At 47.8% G+C, this 16,128-nt stretch overlaps 2 protein-coding genes and 1 long non-coding RNA gene across 11 annotated transcripts in view; all 3 read right to left on the bottom strand.

Annotated features, from left to right (window-relative positions):
- The window catches only part of LOC148391605 (uncharacterized), an 8,324-nt gene extending 5,393 nt beyond the window's left edge, over positions 1-2,931 (bottom strand). The window contains exons 1-6 of one of the 7 annotated variants that reach the window (XR_015860969.1): positions 2,794-2,931; positions 2,680-2,721; positions 1,793-1,903; positions 751-1,692; positions 579-659; positions 1-513 (exon numbers count right to left, since the gene is read on the bottom strand). The exon at positions 1-513 is cut by the window's left edge and continues 755 nt beyond it. This is a non-coding gene — a long non-coding RNA (uncharacterized LOC148391605). Of the gene's footprint in view, positions 514-578; positions 1,693-1,792; positions 1,904-2,679; positions 2,722-2,793 lie in introns of all 7 variants that reach the window. The other 6 variants (XR_015860965.1, XR_015860966.1, XR_015860970.1 and 3 more) reach the window with 6 other exon arrangements.
- A 736-nt stretch (positions 2,932-3,667) lies between these two features.
- Positions 3,668-13,355, bottom strand: scap (SREBF chaperone). 3 transcript variants are annotated; one of them, XM_088387408.1, is made up of 23 exons: positions 13,242-13,355; positions 10,663-10,866; positions 10,478-10,598; positions 10,183-10,340; positions 9,889-10,109; positions 9,707-9,812; positions 9,419-9,591; positions 9,152-9,278; positions 8,425-8,537; positions 8,270-8,364; positions 8,091-8,189; positions 7,817-8,026; positions 7,372-7,754; positions 7,157-7,306; positions 6,787-6,979; positions 6,609-6,724; positions 5,955-6,438; positions 5,809-5,891; positions 5,657-5,739; positions 5,429-5,595; positions 5,280-5,360; positions 4,961-5,167; positions 3,668-4,890 (listed from the first exon to the last, which is right to left on the bottom strand). In XM_088387408.1, exons 2-23 carry the CDS (start codon positions 10,782-10,784, stop codon positions 4,645-4,647), a joined length of 3,738 nt encoding a protein of 1,245 aa, XP_088243534.1. In that variant the 5' UTR covers positions 10,785-10,866; positions 13,242-13,355; the 3' UTR covers positions 3,668-4,644. The 3 variants fall into 3 exon arrangements, with proteins under 3 accessions (XP_088243534.1, XP_088243533.1, XP_088243532.1); XM_088387407.1 differs by lacking the exon at positions 13,242-13,355 and adding an exon at positions 11,833-12,082 and having other exon boundaries at positions 10,663-10,863; XM_088387406.1 differs by lacking the exon at positions 13,242-13,355 and adding an exon at positions 11,833-11,909.
- Positions 13,356-13,454: 99 nt separating this feature from the next.
- elp6 (elongator acetyltransferase complex subunit 6) lies at positions 13,455-15,387 on the bottom strand. The gene is made up of 7 exons (XM_088387409.1): positions 15,082-15,387; positions 14,928-15,006; positions 14,750-14,820; positions 14,429-14,553; positions 14,033-14,243; positions 13,818-13,973; positions 13,455-13,722 (listed from the first exon to the last, which is right to left on the bottom strand). The coding sequence occupies exons 1-7, from the start codon at positions 15,133-15,135 to the stop codon at positions 13,600-13,602; spliced, it is 819 nt and encodes a 272-aa protein (XP_088243535.1). The 5' UTR covers positions 15,136-15,387; the 3' UTR covers positions 13,455-13,599.
- Between the last annotated feature and the right edge of the window lie 741 nt (positions 15,388-16,128).

Below are 16,128 nucleotides of genomic sequence, written 5' to 3'. Positions count from 1 at the left end.
TAACTTTAACTTACATCAATGACTTATCGTCTTAACTCATTACAAATAGGCAAGAAAACATGTTTCATTTGAGACATGAAAAAACAAATCTTTGCGGTCTTAAAGTGCATGTCAATAACCTAGACCACCATATGGCAGTTTTCCAATACACGTGCAGCCCTACACACGTCACCATTGGTGTCCAAATGGCAGCCTCGGGGCAACTTGATCGACACACCACACGACTGAACACGACACTGCTTTGTAGCACTAAATATCAATGGCAACATTTCGTGATTGATTTAATGAATTTGCGTCAAAGAATTCTGAATTTGTTTCAGTATGCAGCCCTCAAGCAGACATTGGGACACCGCTGGTGTAATTAAAAAAAAAAAAAAATCCATTTCACACGTTGAAGCTGCGCAGGTCGACGCCTCCAGGGAAGCAGGTCTCCCTCACAACTCGGCGACTTCAGAGCGATGCCACAGCGGTCCGTTCACCTCTGATCAGATCGTGTCACATCCCGGTCGCCATCTGCAGAAACAGAAACAAATGTTAGAAACTCAAAGAGCACCCCAAGTTGTCAGTCACTTGCTTACTTGATCACAGCGGCTAGCTACTATTGGTGAGCGTCGCCCGGTCGGATGGGGCCGTGCGCCTCCCCCCCTTTTGCGTCCGGCCTGCAAATGGCAGAACATGCACTGAGTTGGGCGCTGCTCGCATCACTATGTCTTCCTCGTGGACCCGCTCGCCCAAACACCGCCCCCTCACCTAGAGAACAAAGGACACACAGCTTAGATCAAGCACGACAGCAGTAGGTTAGAAAAAGACTAAATGCTACTGTCTCGCTCCAATGCTGTCCTACACCTAGGGGAGAACAAAGAACGCAAGTACCACAGTGGTGGTAGGTTAGGGTTAGATGAAGTGCAACAGTGGCAGGTTAGAAAAAGACAAAATGGGTCAAGTCAAATTGCAAAATTGTACATTCGGGATCGGCTCGCTCCAACGCCGCCCTACACCGATGGGGGAGAACAAAGAATGCAGCAAGTACAACAGTGGCAGGTTAGAAAAAGACACAAAATGGTACACACATGGCAAAATTGAACATTCGGATCCACATCAAAGTTTCGTTTTGTCTCCGTCCGCGTAACCACGTCCTCCCCCAAGTGAGCCGTTAATGGCAACAAAGCACAAGACAACGCTGGATCCAGACAAGCCACAACCACAGCACACCTCTTAAGCAAGACCAACCATCAGAGCCCCAAACACTGGCCACACCTGCAACCTTTCCGTCGTGCACCCATAACCAAAGGCAACCACACTGCCCCCTCCTGGGCACATGATCTGCCCCCATAACCAAAGGCAACCACACTGCCCCTTCCTGGGCACATGATCCGCACACGAAGGCTTTTGCAGCGCATTGCTTGATTCTTGACTTGATATGGCATTGTTCCTTTGGATATGGCATTGCTCCTTTGGATATGGCATTGCTCCTTTGGATATGGCATTGCTCCTTTGGATATGGCATTGCTCCTTTGGATATGGCATTGCTCCTTTGGATAGGCCATTGCTCCTTTGGATAGGCCATTGCTCCTTTGGATAGGCCATCGCTCCTTTGGATTGGCCATCGCTCCTTTGGATAGGCCATCGCTCCATTGGATAGGCCATTGTGCCTTTTCATATGGAATTATCCCATTCGGCTCCTCTTGCAGCCTACAAAAACACAGACAGCCATTAATTGTGTGCTGGGAAGCTAAAACTCGACAACCATTGTGTGTTGGGAAGCTGAAACGTGACAAAAACAGGTTTTCACCTGATTTAGGACTCCTCTTCCTCAGTGTCCTCAGCATCACTGAAAGGGCTCCTCAAGAGCCTCCTGCTTGCTTTGTATAGAAGGATGCTGGCTGGGCGGCCTTTCTTAGTGCTACAAAAGACAAGCAAATTATTGCAACAAAAATAGACATTGACTAGAGTGCCAATGGCATGATTTTTTACCAACAATTATACATACTAGGAGTTTTACATTTGAAAAAAAATATTATATTGTAGTAAGTTATGATAATTGATCAAAATTATTGTTCATATTTTAATTTTATACATTCTAAGTAGAGTTTTACATTTGAAAAAATATATATAATCGTGACATTGTAGTAAATTATGAAAATTATTCAAGATTATAATCATATTTTAATGTCATCTACAACTCACCTCACATTGGACAGATGATCCAGGTTGGCGGCGTCCAAAACGGGAGAAGATAACACGCGCAAAAGTTTATTGGGGAACGGAACGGAACGAGAGCGGGCGGGCGCCATCTTTGAATGGATTTGGTCCGATTTGGACAGGACGTAACATATTCGTTACATTCACCAGTTTGCATGACACAGAAATGGCACACGCATCATATAAGATCATTAAAAAAAAAATGGTTTAGTTGACTAGAGTCAAACGAGCATTTCCTATAGTCAGACAAACACGCGCTTATCGGCGGCGTCATTTACGAACCTTCTACAAACAAACGAATGAAAAAATGCTGGCCAGCATTAAAAAAAAAAAACAAAAAAAAAAAACGCGAAAGACATTTAAAATACCACCAAACGCGTAACGACGCGACGCAAAGTCGATTGTGGCGTGCCGTGCCCAAACCTCAAGCACTCCCTAGACAGCGAAAATCCTGCAAGAAAACATTTGCTCCCTTACCTGAGAAAATGCATTTGAGAACCCCCCTTGAGTGCGAAAATTCTGCAACAAACACGGCGTCCGTCGTGAAAAAACGGCAAGAGACGACAAACATTTGCTAGCATGCTAGCTTACCTGAGATGCCGCCGCTGCTGCCACCACGCGCTCGGTGGCACCTGCATATGATAACTCCCTTGAGCACACCTGTCTTCAATTGACCTAAAGCCCTGACGTCACATCCGTCAATTCAAATCTTCTTCTCCTGATCGTCCAGCGGCGCTCGGCACACTGACGCCACCAGGTGGTCGCCTGGCATGGTGACTACTGTGGAAAGGGTTGCTGCGGACTATCCGTTGAAACTTTGAACACCGAACATGTTCGGATGGATAACCCTATCAATATGACCAAATCTCCTTTTGTTTCCGAGCAGGCTCTGGTCGAGTGGTTAACGCCATTGCCTTCAATCAAATGAAAATATGAAAAATAAGGTTTGAGATGTACTTTTATTATTATTATTATTTCGGGGTAGTTGTATTGTTTGATGTGTAGGGGTTATTTCCACTGGATGTTATTAAAAAAAAAAAAGCCGTATCATTGTGTGTGTGTGTGGGGGGGGATTCGTTGAACGATTCGTTTGAACGAATCGTTTGAGTGAACCTGATTTTAAAGATTCGTTCACCTAAAAGAACTGGAATGCACATCACTACAGGATTCATTCCCTCACTGATCCGTTCTCGCGATGAACTGGAAATGCAAATCACTCACTCACTGACTCGTTCACACACAAGTCCGTTCAGTTGGTGAACGGGAAATGCAATTCACGACTCGTTCATGAACGGGAAGTGACGTCAGTTTCTTCTTCGTTTTGTTTTACGGCGAGGTGGCAACAGCTTCAATGCGCATTACCGACACCTACTGGTTGAAGTCATAAGAACTGAAAAAAACCCAACACACTCTCGTGGGTTCACTGAAAAGATTCGTTTTTTTGAACTAATCGTTCACTCACTAGTCAACACTAATCAGTGTCTTTATTTTGGAAAATTAGTACAAAGTCCTGTGTTACAAAACATAATAAGTTATGCCACTACTTTAGCACAGACAGCCACCCAATGAGGGACACGGGTACAAGGTTTTCTGCCTCTACGGAATAGTTTCCTCTTGGGTGAACACCCGGAAGTTGTCTGACGTTACATGGAGGAAATCAAAACAATGACACTAACATAAAAGTGCCTAAAGAGCCATAGATTAGTGTGTGAAAATACATTCTTCTTCTACATTTGCTTTGGTCCAGAGAGTTCAGTAGCAAAACTTTAACGCAGGGGTAGGCATTTCATTTTTAAAAAGCACAGAGGATGGCTCGCACATGAATATATATTTTTTTTAGGATGAATAGTATATGCATCGAATGCATACTTGAGTGCTGGGTGGACCCAATAAAAGCGAGCGAGCCATACTTTGCCAACACCTGCGCTAAAAGGACGAAGAAGCAGTATTTGTAACTCACACACACACAACTCAGTACGTTACTTTCTTATCTCACATGCGCAACTTAGTAAGTAGATGTTAGAAATGTAAACCAAACCTGCGCCGCGTTCAACTCTGGAAGTAACAGGAAGTCTTTTCCCGCTGCTGACAGTGCATTGCCAAATCCAGTGTGAAAGGTCCTTTGCGCATCTCATGCAGCTTACCAAGTTGTGCATCTAACTTATGCATCGCACAAACAAGTCTGTTATAGCTTGTAAACACAACCCTAAATGAAAAATGAGTCAGGTAAGAGCTCAAGTACCGCTAATAAATAGTTGTTATACATAACAAACAGCACCCCCTGGAGGTGAACATAGTTGGCAGCAGGTCACATGTTTGCACATGACGTGAACGAGGCAGCGAGGGTTTTTCTTTCTCAATAAAAAAACAGTTCTGTCTTTCTGTGAGGATGGGCTGAGTTTTCCCGGGTCAAGCAGCATACAGGGCGTCAAAGATCAGATCTCAGTCCAGTTTCTCCAAAACCGACGGTACGAACACCAGACTGAGCTCGCTGCCAAAGTCGCAAACGATGGCGGCGTTGTTGAGGACAAGTAGCTGCCTCACGCCCTGACCGTCACTACTGGGACCTAAGTAGACCGTCTGGATCAAGTCTCCATAGTTCAAGTCCCAGAAGGAGACACAGCCCAGACCGCCAGTCACCAGGAGAGAGTCCGAGATCAGACCCAGGCTGGAACCGCAGCCGGCCTCCTGCGAAGGGCAACACGTGCACTGGTCAAATGAAATAAACAAAGGACAGCGTGCGCATACACACACACACCTGCTGTATACAGTATAGTTTGATGCCAGTACTCCGATCCCATACACAGATGAGGTCATCCAAACCCGAGCTGATAATACAAAGCGGCGCGCACACCAGGGAGGTGACGTCGCCACGATGACCGTAAACATGGCTGACGCGGTTTCCCGTCAGGACGTCCCACAGGCAGATGGCGCCGTCCTGGCCTCCGCTCGCCAAGACCATTGTCTGAGGAAATACCAGAACAACAAACATGGACGACAACCGCTAAGGATTTGCATTGGTCAGACGTGCGTGTGCAGGCACAAAAGGCTATGAAATCACGCAAACAGGAAGTGACCTCATCGATGTAGACAGAGGTGATGCCTGCCGAGTGGCCCTGCAGTGTGAAGAGGCAGCATGAGTCCTCCAGACGATAAACCTGAGCACATCCAAACGTTCAGCACATTCGCATAACCTAACCGCTCAAAAAAAAAAAAAAATCCTTACTCGCACAGTATGGTCGTGACTGCCGGTGACCACCCTGCCGGCGGCGGCCCTCAGCACCGTGATGGGCTTCTGGTGGGCGCACTGCACCGAGCGCGTCAGCTGACAGCTTATGGCGTCCTCGCTGCTGTAGCAGGGCGACGTGGGGACGCCGCCCAGGCAGGGAGTGCCTAAAACAAAAAGGTCAGCATTTCGAGTGTGACACGCACGCATTCTTCAAAGTGGTCTCACCTCGATACTGAAGCAGAGCGAGCGGTTTGTTGACGTCCAGGCTGAAGAAGTCCAGAGAGCCGTTCAGACGCGCCGCCACAATTCTGATCAAAGCGGCAAACGCGTGCGTCACTTGATGGTGTTTTGAAGTGAAAAATGGTGGTGCAGCGTACCTGTTGTTGAGGAAGGCCAGCGCCGTAATGCCGGAGGTGCCCTCACTGGTGCACCGCAGGCGGCCATCGGCCGTGTCCCACAGCTACAAACGTGACAGCGTTACACAAATCTCAGGTCTCACACATGCGCACCATCTTGTACACACCTCCAGTTTTCCATTGCTCCGCCCAGCGGCGATGAGATTCCCCCTAAGCTCCAGCGCCCACACGGAGCCGCCGCCGCCGCCACCCAAGTCCGGGGCCGTCATGTCGTAGGCGTCCCCGAAGCTAGGCTTTGTGCGGCTGTGAGGAGGCGCGCTGGAGGAGGACGGCGAGGACGAGGAGGGGCAGAAGAAGTTAGCTGGCGAGGGTGGCTTGTGCGCCGTGTAGGCGTCCGCCACAAGGTCACCGTAGTCAAAACCGTCCCTGAGGGGCCACGACTTGGGGGGGCAAGCCGGCGTGGAGGTGAAGTTGGTTTCGATGAGCGGTGTCAGGTCCGGCTGGTCTTTGAAGAGGGGCGGCCGGCTTGGCGTGATGCGGTGCCTCACTTGGTAGCCCTCGTCCTCAGACATGCTGTCGCCGCTCAGGGAGGGGTCGGGTTCTTCGTAGCTAAAGTTTAGGATGCACTCCCTACTGCTGTTCCGCCTCAACCTGGATGAAACGCAAGCCGCGTGTTTAGCTGGCAAAGTTGGCATCAAATATCGTTAAAGCGAAGATGTATGGTCACTCAAGTGGCATCGACGGTGGCAAGAAAAAAAAAGGCAGCCAGCTAACATGGCAGTGGCATCTGCAAGTTTCCGTCTAACAAACAAAAGACTTACCCGTGCTTGGGGATGACGGTCAGGCAGTCTCCTGTCTGAGCATCCCAAACCCGAATCTGTCCGGCCAAGCAGCAGCTGGCCAGCAGCATCCCGTCACTGGCCAGACACTCAATGTCCTGCAAGATGTCAAAGCTGAATGATCCAAATTCTCCAGCATAGAAATCCTCTTGTTTCGCACCATGCTGTGACCCCGCAACAGGAGCGGCGAGATCTCGCTGACGGGCGGCCAGTATCCGTAGCCGTCGCACGGACGGTCCCCTCGGCGCCGGCGCCCGCCGTTCTGGCCGTAGTTTCGCGGGCAGAGAAGCCGGTAGAGACAGAGAAGGAGAAGAACCAGTAGGACGCCGGCCGCCAGGCCCAGCGCCGCCACCCTGCACGGAAGAACAGAATTTTACAGGCGCTCCAACAAGCCAACAAAGTGCTATGTGACTAAAGAAAAAAAATATATTTCAAACGAGAGTTTAAAAATAGGTTTAGGGATTCAAAAACTTAAAAAAACAACAAAAAAAAACAGTTTAGTGTGTGCATGTGGGAGTGTCCGGACTGACTTGTAGAGCGTCAGGTCTGTCTGGAGGTCGGCCGCCACCTTGGGAATGGGCGGAATAGGGTGTTGCATGTCCTGAGGGTGGCGCCCCTCGATGGCTTCCTGAGGGCTCAGGTGAATGGCAACGGGGATGACAGGCAAGATGCTGATATACCTGAAAGGTGGCCACAAGTTAAGACTCCCCTCAGGGTTTGTAATCAGTGCTGGTGGTGAACTCACTTCTTGGCTAAAGTGATGTTGTAGTAGCTGAAGAGTGAAGGCCAGTGCCTGAAGGAGAGTCTCCTCCATCCTTCCTCGTCTTCAGTCCCCCAGGTGATCTGGGGTGCGGCCGCAGAAGACTGGGGGACGGGTTCCGCCTTGGAGCCCGCCAGGTCCTGCACTTGACTGTCAGGCAAGGGGGTCGGATCCGGTGTCAGGTGGCCAGTGAGGGTGCCGGTCGGGATTCCTCCGCGGAAAATGGGCGCCACCTCCAGGTAGGGGTTCAGACCGCCGCCGCCGTCGTCTCCCAGGGGACTTTGCTCCGACACTTGGGCGGCCAGGTAGGTGCGCACTCCGGCCGGGTCGGTATAGACCAGGATGCCGATCCAGATCACCGTGCTGACCTGCAGAAGGGACGGTGGAGTTTAGAGTTCATCCCAGGACCAGTTGGATGTGACCAACTTACCATAATGATGCGATGAGCCAGGTGCGTACGTGCCAGGAAGTATACCAGTCGCAGCCTTTTGGGGGGACGCAGGTTCTTGGCGGAGGTCTGCAGGGTGACGGTGTGAGGAGGCGGCCTCGGTGGAGACGGCGCCGACCGTGATCGCAGAGGGGAGGGTTTGGGCGCCGGCAGGCTCGCCTCGGTCCGCATGTGCCCATGCAGGTCCACCAGCTGCAAAGATACTTTTAGGGATCATCGATTCCCGCAAGCTTCTTACGTCGGCGGATGTGTGTACCTCCATGCGGCGGATGTCTATGGACAACACGGTGGTGAAGAAGAACATCTGCAGGAAGAAGTCGGACACAAGACCCACCACGGCAAACAGGCAGAACTCCTACGAGCATCCGTGTGAGCTGGTCACTCAACACGCTTCCGCCATATTTGAGGTGTTCAATTCCGTAACGGCTTGCAAACCTGGATGGCTGGCACCAGCGTGAAGTATCCAATAAGGATGATGCACAGCTCGGTAGCCATGTTCTTCATGATGGACCAGCTCTCGTTACTCAGGCCTAAAGAGACGAGTTTCAAAAGTCAAAGCGTAGCTACGGTGGCAACATTGCCCTACGTACCCTGAGCGATGCGCAGCTTGACCTCCAGATCGACCGGTGTGGACACCACAGATTGGGTGAGGACCAAGACGTTCTCCACACCAATCACCACCACCAGGTATGGAAAGATCTCTCTAAAAGGACACAAGACATATCCGTTTAAAAGCTAAGCACATTGAGACAAGGGCTGCAACTAGACATTTTTTTAATAATCGATCAATCCGTCAATTACTTTTTATTTTATTTTTATATTATATTATCATAGTAGTATGTTACTCATTATATTATTTATTATTATATTATTACATTATTATATTTATATAATATAAATTTAAATTTTTATCTAAATTAAAAAACATGACACCATGCCAAATTGCCAGAGCAGAAAATTCAAAAAACAAATTGATTACAATTCAGTTCCTGGTTTGGGCCATAAATGTAAAGCAACAAGGCTCAGATCACATGATCTGTTCTGTCACGATGCCTAAGATTTAGCGGGAAAAACAACAGTCCGCAGTGGCGCGTGTGTGTGTGCATTTGCTCAAAGTGAGGCCGTTTGCTCGGATTGGTGGACGACGCTCGTCACGCCACGTCATCTGCTTTTCAGGCATTCTCACCATTGGACGGATTGCGCACCGTCCATGTCAGGATAGATTTTACTTCACAGACTGCTTGTAAACATTGACACAAATCACTGGAAGTAGGCCACTGATAAGCCTTTGTGCGTGTGTGTGTGTGTGCGTCGTACCCTCCGTTGAGAGTGGGCGTGAGGCCAAAGAGCGTACACAGGCCGACCGACATGAGCAGCGAGCTCAGCACGGTAACCACAGCTGCCAGAGCCAGACCCCACTTGGACTTGACCATGTCGATCTTACCTGCAAGGAGGAAGAGGACCACCGGGTCCAAGACTTCAATCGACATAATAATAAGTCTCCTTTGATTGGAGGAAGTGTTCCTCACGTTGCTCTCCAAACAACAACGACACCAAAAGCGATAAAGAAGAGAGAAAACTGACGCGTGGAGAAGTAGATGTAGGCAAAGAGGATGATGTAGGTGGTGACCAGCGGGATGAGCTCGGCCACGCCGATCTCCTCCTTGAAATGCACGTGGACCATGCGCTCGTTCTTCAGGCTGCAGTTGGTGGACGGGTGCAGCTGCTTCAAATGAGCGCGAAGGCTGCTCAGGAACCTAAACACGCAAAATAGGCATCTTGAGAGGAATGGCGGCAAATTTGTCGATAACTTGAGCTAACGCAGAAGCCACCCGAGGCGCATTTTGGTGGATGTAGTGTGACAAACATCACCTTGCGTCATAGGTGGACAGGACCATGCTGATGGTGTACGTCACCACTCGCTTCTTGTTGTATTGACCGACACCTGTGAGCTTCCCGGGAACGCCGAACAGAAGGTCTGGAACGCACGTTCGTACGTAAAAATCAAGCGCACCCAAACACGCGCCGTGAGCGTCCGGTTTTGCCACGGCCACCTCTGAGCGTGGCCGAGGTGTGCAGGCCTTTGGGTTCGTGCTTCTGGATGGTCTTCAAGGGGTCGGGGTCGGCGTCGAAGAGTTCGCGTTGGTTCTGCCAGTAATTGGCGGGCGAGACCAGCAGGCAGCCGTGCTCCGGCAGCACCGGGCGCATCCGCCGCAAACCCGGCAGCAGGTCGCTCACCTGTAGGCAAAGCGACTCCAGGCTGCGAACGCCCGAGCTGATGACCGGAAGCAAAACAACACACGTTTGGTTAAGACAGGAAGTTCAAGTGTTCCAAAAGGATCGCCAACCTGTCGACGTGCACGTGGTTGCGGATCTCGTCCAACAGGCCGAAGACTCGCCCCAGCGGCGAGCGAAAGACGTCCACCGGCACCAGGCTGTTGTCCCATGGCGACACCGCCGCCTTCAGCAACACTTGCTGGATGTACGCCACCGGAGGTCCCTGGTACTGTGTCAACATCAACATAGCCGTGAGAAGCCAAACACGTCTTCTTTTTCCCCAAAAAAGTCAAAAACCATCAGCTGTGCCGTTCGGTCCCATCAAATATCTACTTAGATGTAAAAAAAAAAAAAAAGCGTGGCTACCCAGTCAGGTTGTTCACCAAGGTCTCCTTGAGGCTCGTGGGAAGGAACACTGTAGTCCCGCACGCTCGTGCTGAACTCCACAGGGCCCGTGCCGGGGATGGGGAGCCTCAGTAATGGATAGCTGGCCAGAAAGAGACAAAGTCGTGTCCCACATTGCAAAATCTCCAAGATGGCGGTGTACACACCAGCAGGCGAGGATGCTGACTGAGGTGAAGAGAATGATGAGCACCGGGTAGGTGGCGCACAACAGCCCGTGGCGGTAGAAGGCCGCCGCGATCTTCTCCCTCAGCTGCTCGCGCAGCATCATCGCGACGGTCGGCGTCAACTCCCAGCCATGGAGGAGAGCGGGGCGCCCAACCAGCGGACGCCGCGAGACATTCAGGTTCCTGCTGAGCATAATAATAACATTAGTGTGAATATACATATAAAACCACAAATAATATTCGTCTGTCTCACACACACACTTACATGGGTCCGTTCAACTATTCCAAATAAATTTATCGCCAAGGTCGAGTACTCAGCTAGCTCGAGCCGTGCGCTCGACTCTGCGTGTTGTGATAGTTGTGCGTCCCATTTATGAAGCAAAAATGTGAGCCGGCAACATTTGCTTAATTGTCGCTTGCAAATTATGTTGTGCCAGTGGCACGTCAAACTACCGCAGAGTGAGAAGTGAAAATTGAAATTGGTGTTATACACTTGCCTAGCCGGCTTGATCACACTGTGTCGCTACTTTAAAGGTGTGTTTGCTTGGCGCGCACGTGTAAGTCGGCGTGCTCGTGTCCGCATTCCTGATTAAACAAAAGACCATGAGAACGCACTTTAGCCATCGTGTTTACTAGCCTGCTGGACTTTTTCATAGTTCAAATTGCATTCCCACTTCCATACTTTGCTTACATTTGGATATTTTTAAATTATTATTATTTTTGGAGATGTTGTTGCCAATTAATGCTGGCAGAACAAATGTTTGTAGAGCCCCTCCAACGGGGTCTAGTTTGCATCCCGTGACCCCCTTCTAAGTGAGTGAGCAGCCATTGTGTTGAAATCTTTTTATCACAAGGCAGCAAGAATAATAAACACAAACAACAATGTCGCACAAATACCGTAACAATACTCATGGGTAAAGTTCTATAAACAAAAACTATTTGAATTTCTCCATTTGTTTCTCTTTTCAAATGCTTGGGAAGAGGACCTTAAAAAAATCTCACATTTAATCCCAATCGAAATATTGATAAAACCAAATGATACTAATAGTATTTTTACAAAATCGTTCTACCTTAATAACCTATCCAAATCAATCAGCAAGCATGACTGACAACAAATGAACAATAAAGATGTGCACGGAAAAACCCTCTCACCTCTTTTGAAAAACGTTTCCTAAAACGGCAGCCCTGGAGGAATTTCCAGGTCTCAGCAGCATGACAATTCATTGAGTCATTCAAGTCATTCAAGGGGGTTGTGCATACGAGTGCGACTGTCATAGTGACATGACAACAGATGTGCTGCCACAAGTGAGAAAGTACTCGGGCACACGCTTCCTTCCTTCCTTCCATCCATCTATCAATCATTAAGCACTCCAACTTCACGTGTAACATTATGTATACTAACATGCACGCGCGTGCACACACAACTTGTATTTCTAAATATATGCAGGAATACTTTTTTTTAATGAGAGTTTTAAATGGGCAGCGTAGAGCTAACCCCGTTTTAAACCGTGCACAATGAATGTCAACCAGGTGATTCCTGTGACATCATGTATTCAAATTATTTGGCCGTATCTTAAGCAGAAAGTAGCTGAATTCTTGAGTTGCAAGAAGCTCGAAAGGAACCGATGGATGAAGAATACGCACACAAAACGCAGGAGGCTGCCAGCGTGCAATTTACGCTAATGCTAACATTACGACCGAGTAATATCTACTTTACAACCTATTCCAAGTCGTAACTCGTGAAATGCGGTCGTGACACGATGTCACTTTTCGTGCTAAAACGATAAAAATAAATATCAGAAGGAAAGTAAACATGTAGGAAAGACTGCGTCTCAGGTGGGAAAGTTTGTCAAGTGGGTTAGCATTAGCCTGTTAGCTCCTCTCAGGTTACACTATAATATCCTTTGAAGTGATATTAAGTAGCCTTACCTGACAGGTCAATTCAATCCACAATGATTTCAGGGTCTGTCTACCTGCCAGCTTTGTTAGCATGTTTAGGCTAGGAAGCTGTTAGCATCCTTAGCATCAACTCATCACATAGAACGCGTTGAGTATATTTACTAACACCTTTCACAGAAAAAGTCAATAATTATGATTAAATAAAATGGTCAATAAAAAGCTCATATTTGACTGATTCACATTACATCTTACTATAATTTTGAAGCGCCCGTAAATTTGCTCTATATGTTTGCACATTTATTTAAAAAAAACAACTAAATAGACAAGTACGTAGAAAATATTTCTCGTTATATACATGTTGGTATTGGCACCACTAGCGGCAAAAATCTTAACTGAAAACATTGGAGCGATACTTTGTGGACATGCACGACGAAAGCGTCAATTTAAATGAATTATTTTTTGCTTCTTCTTAAGAACAACACACTCGTCACCAAGCAGCAAGCGGCTCCAAGCGTCAACACTTGCCTGGACAAATGTCACGGTTTCACCACAGCCAATGCCTGGAATAGTGTCGGGTGGTCGATAAAAGCAGCTAAATGTTGCCTGGCATGTTTTTCCTTTTTTTTTTGTTTTTTTTTTTTGGCGTGGTCCACAAGACTGACCTGCACAACCTGAGGGTCCAGTCCACAAAAGCTTGATGCAAGCTTGTAAAGCTCTGCGCACTTCTTCCCTGAATCAACCTCAGACCGTTGACGCCCACAGTGACGTGCTGTGGCGAACTGGTGTCACTACAATTGTAAAAGACATTTTTAAAACTGTGTTTTTGATATGTGTGGTACTAAAACAACTAGTGAATTGTTACTGCCTGAAAAGAGTTCAGTTGTATTTGAATTTTAATACTATTTTTCAGTACACACATCATTGTGATGGTTGTACCTTACAGTAAACAAAAAGCCCAAATTTATCATCATCTAAAAAAATGCGAAGTATGATTTTCAATGTATAAATTAGCAGAGGTGGCTAGAGAACAGCGCTGGATGTCCCCGGAGCGAAGAAGGAGGCTCCTCTGTCGTGGACTTTATACTGAAAAGTCTTTGTCTTCTGTTGACTGCCAGCTTGTCTCCTCCTGTCGCACACCTCCACCTTAACACAAACATTGTCCAATAGAGCACTATTATTGACAAGATAGTGGAGTAGATCTTTTGCATATGAAGCCATGTGTCGCTTTGATAGCTCACCTGACCGTGAATGTCCCTGCAATATCCCGTCGGAAGACTTCGTACATGAAGAGCGAGGCTACACTGGTGAGTCAAACCCCTCAGCAGCCTCTCCGAGTCGTCATCACTTTCTACGTCGTCTTCTCCGTCGCAGCGCAGCAGCATCACCACGTTGCCCTGCCGCCAAAAACGAGTCACGGTCGCATTTGGAACCTTCATCTCGGAAACGCACCCACCTTCAGTCGTGAGCAGACGGCGGCGCGGCAGTAATGGCTGAAGTCCAGCACGGCGTCCACGGTGGCACCGAGACTTAGCAGCAAGCTCACGTCGTCCACTAGCAGTACGGGGGGGCCGTGCCCATCGTTCGCTCCCTCCACTGCGCTCCTGGCATGACTGAAACTGGAGGAAACAAACTGGACGAGACTTTGCAAGCCTGCACTGGGATTCCTGAAGAAGAGGTGAGACAGAATAGAAGGCAGTTTATTGCTCAGGACATTTTTGATAAGTCTGTAGAGAAAATTGAATTAAAAATAATAGTGTTGACAACTTTCCAGACCCCTCTTGCATCTACACCAACATCGTGACTGTGATTCAAACCTGATTTTTAAAGACAGAGAAGGAGAAGGTCTCACCTTAAGAAATCCATGGCCTCACTTCCTTTTCTAGCATCATGCGGATTGAGGATGGACAAGGATTCATTGAGGCCTTCAAGGAACACCAGCTGACCTTTCTCCTTTGCCTGAGACAGACTCACACCCTCAACAGACACAATACAAAATATTAGCGTCCCTTCTGCATCACACGCTCTTTATATTTTGGCCAGCTTACGAAATGTAGCACAGTAATTAACATATTGATGAATATAATTAGTAAGTCAATACTCTTTGGAGTGATGTATAGATCATGTTTTCAGTAAATGTTATTTAACACAAAACAAGTGGTGTGTGAATTACCAGTCTTTGGCTAACCGCAGTGTAGTGACTCAACGACTGCGCCAGGGCCACGAAGCACACTTGACAGCCCGCTGAAATAAAACATGACACTTAAGTAACTTAGCAATGTTGCAAGGCTTCTTATTCGCGTGTTTGTACTCGGTGCTGTCATGTTGCATCATCACGTGTTTGTGTTGACCTCTGAGGTAGAATCCAAGGAAGTGATGAATAAGGAAAGAGGCATCACTCTGCCTGTCAGACAGCAGCACAAACTCTTCCTGACAAAAAAAAAAAAAAAAGTTTTCTATATCTCTCAGAAATATATGTGACTTACTTCCACTTTAGTATCTTACTCTGCTGAAGTGCTCCGGGCTGACGTTCAAGATGCTGTTGAGTTCTGCAAACATCGTTAGCCAAACTAGCAGCTAACTAGCCACCACTAGCTACATGTCATAAACACAAGAACTAGCCAAAGGCTTGCTTAAAACTCACGCTGGCACAATTCTCAATACTATTAAGATTCAAGGCTTCATTTGGATTCATTCACTAATAGAAAGAATCGACATTATCATGGATTTCATTAGCAGAAGCGTCACGATGCTAACTTTAGCGCTAACCCAGGTAGCAGGGTGTGACCAAAGATGAATTCCCAAAAAGAGGATGGCTCACTCTTCCTACTTACATAAAATCACACAATTAAACATACAAGCTTTTGCGTCGCGTCTGTATTCAGAGAGGATCTTTGAAATGTTTGGAAACCGACATTATTTATTATTTAGCCTTTTTTTTTTTGTAGTTATGTAAGATTTCAGATGACATGATAAAGGAGAGCAAAATGTCATCCTTGTGTAATGTGATGTAGAGTCAGCAGGAAGCGCTGTTGGGTTCTCAAACATCCATCCATCATACGTATCCAAAATAATAATTAGTACATTGTAGTGTGTGCGTGCAGACTGCCCCCCACACTGGCTGTTTGTGCTGTTGGTCATGTGATGCCCAATTGTTGCCATGGCAGCACGACTACTTTGCTTCACTTCTTTCAACTCACATCCTCTACTGTGTGTGTGTGTGAATAATGGTGGTGTTTGTTTTCTACCCGTTACAAAAGTCTTTTCTTGGTCTTCAGACTAAAGTGTTCCTTGCGCACCCCAATCCAGACCCCCCCCCCCATCGCCTTCTTTATTTATTTGAGGGGACACAAGGGCACCTCGCCCGCCAGTCACCAGCCCCCCCAAAGCTGGCCGCCATCTAGCTCCCTTCAACCCCCACTAGCAGCACCCTGGGAAGCAGTGGTGACAATAGCGTGTTTTAACGCTTTCATTTCTCAGGCGTGCACAAGAGACCATGCACAAAGAATGTCGGCCTCGAATGTGTCCACATGTGTACACGCCAATGTATTA

The sequence above is a fragment of the Syngnathus floridae genome, chromosome 10, assembly GCF_059516105.1.
Source record: "Syngnathus floridae isolate MCC-2025c chromosome 10, RoL_Sflo_1.0, whole genome shotgun sequence".
Classification (NCBI taxonomy): domain Eukaryota; kingdom Metazoa; phylum Chordata; class Actinopteri; order Syngnathiformes; family Syngnathidae; genus Syngnathus; species Syngnathus floridae.
This window is presented reverse-complemented; position numbering and strand designations above follow the sequence as displayed.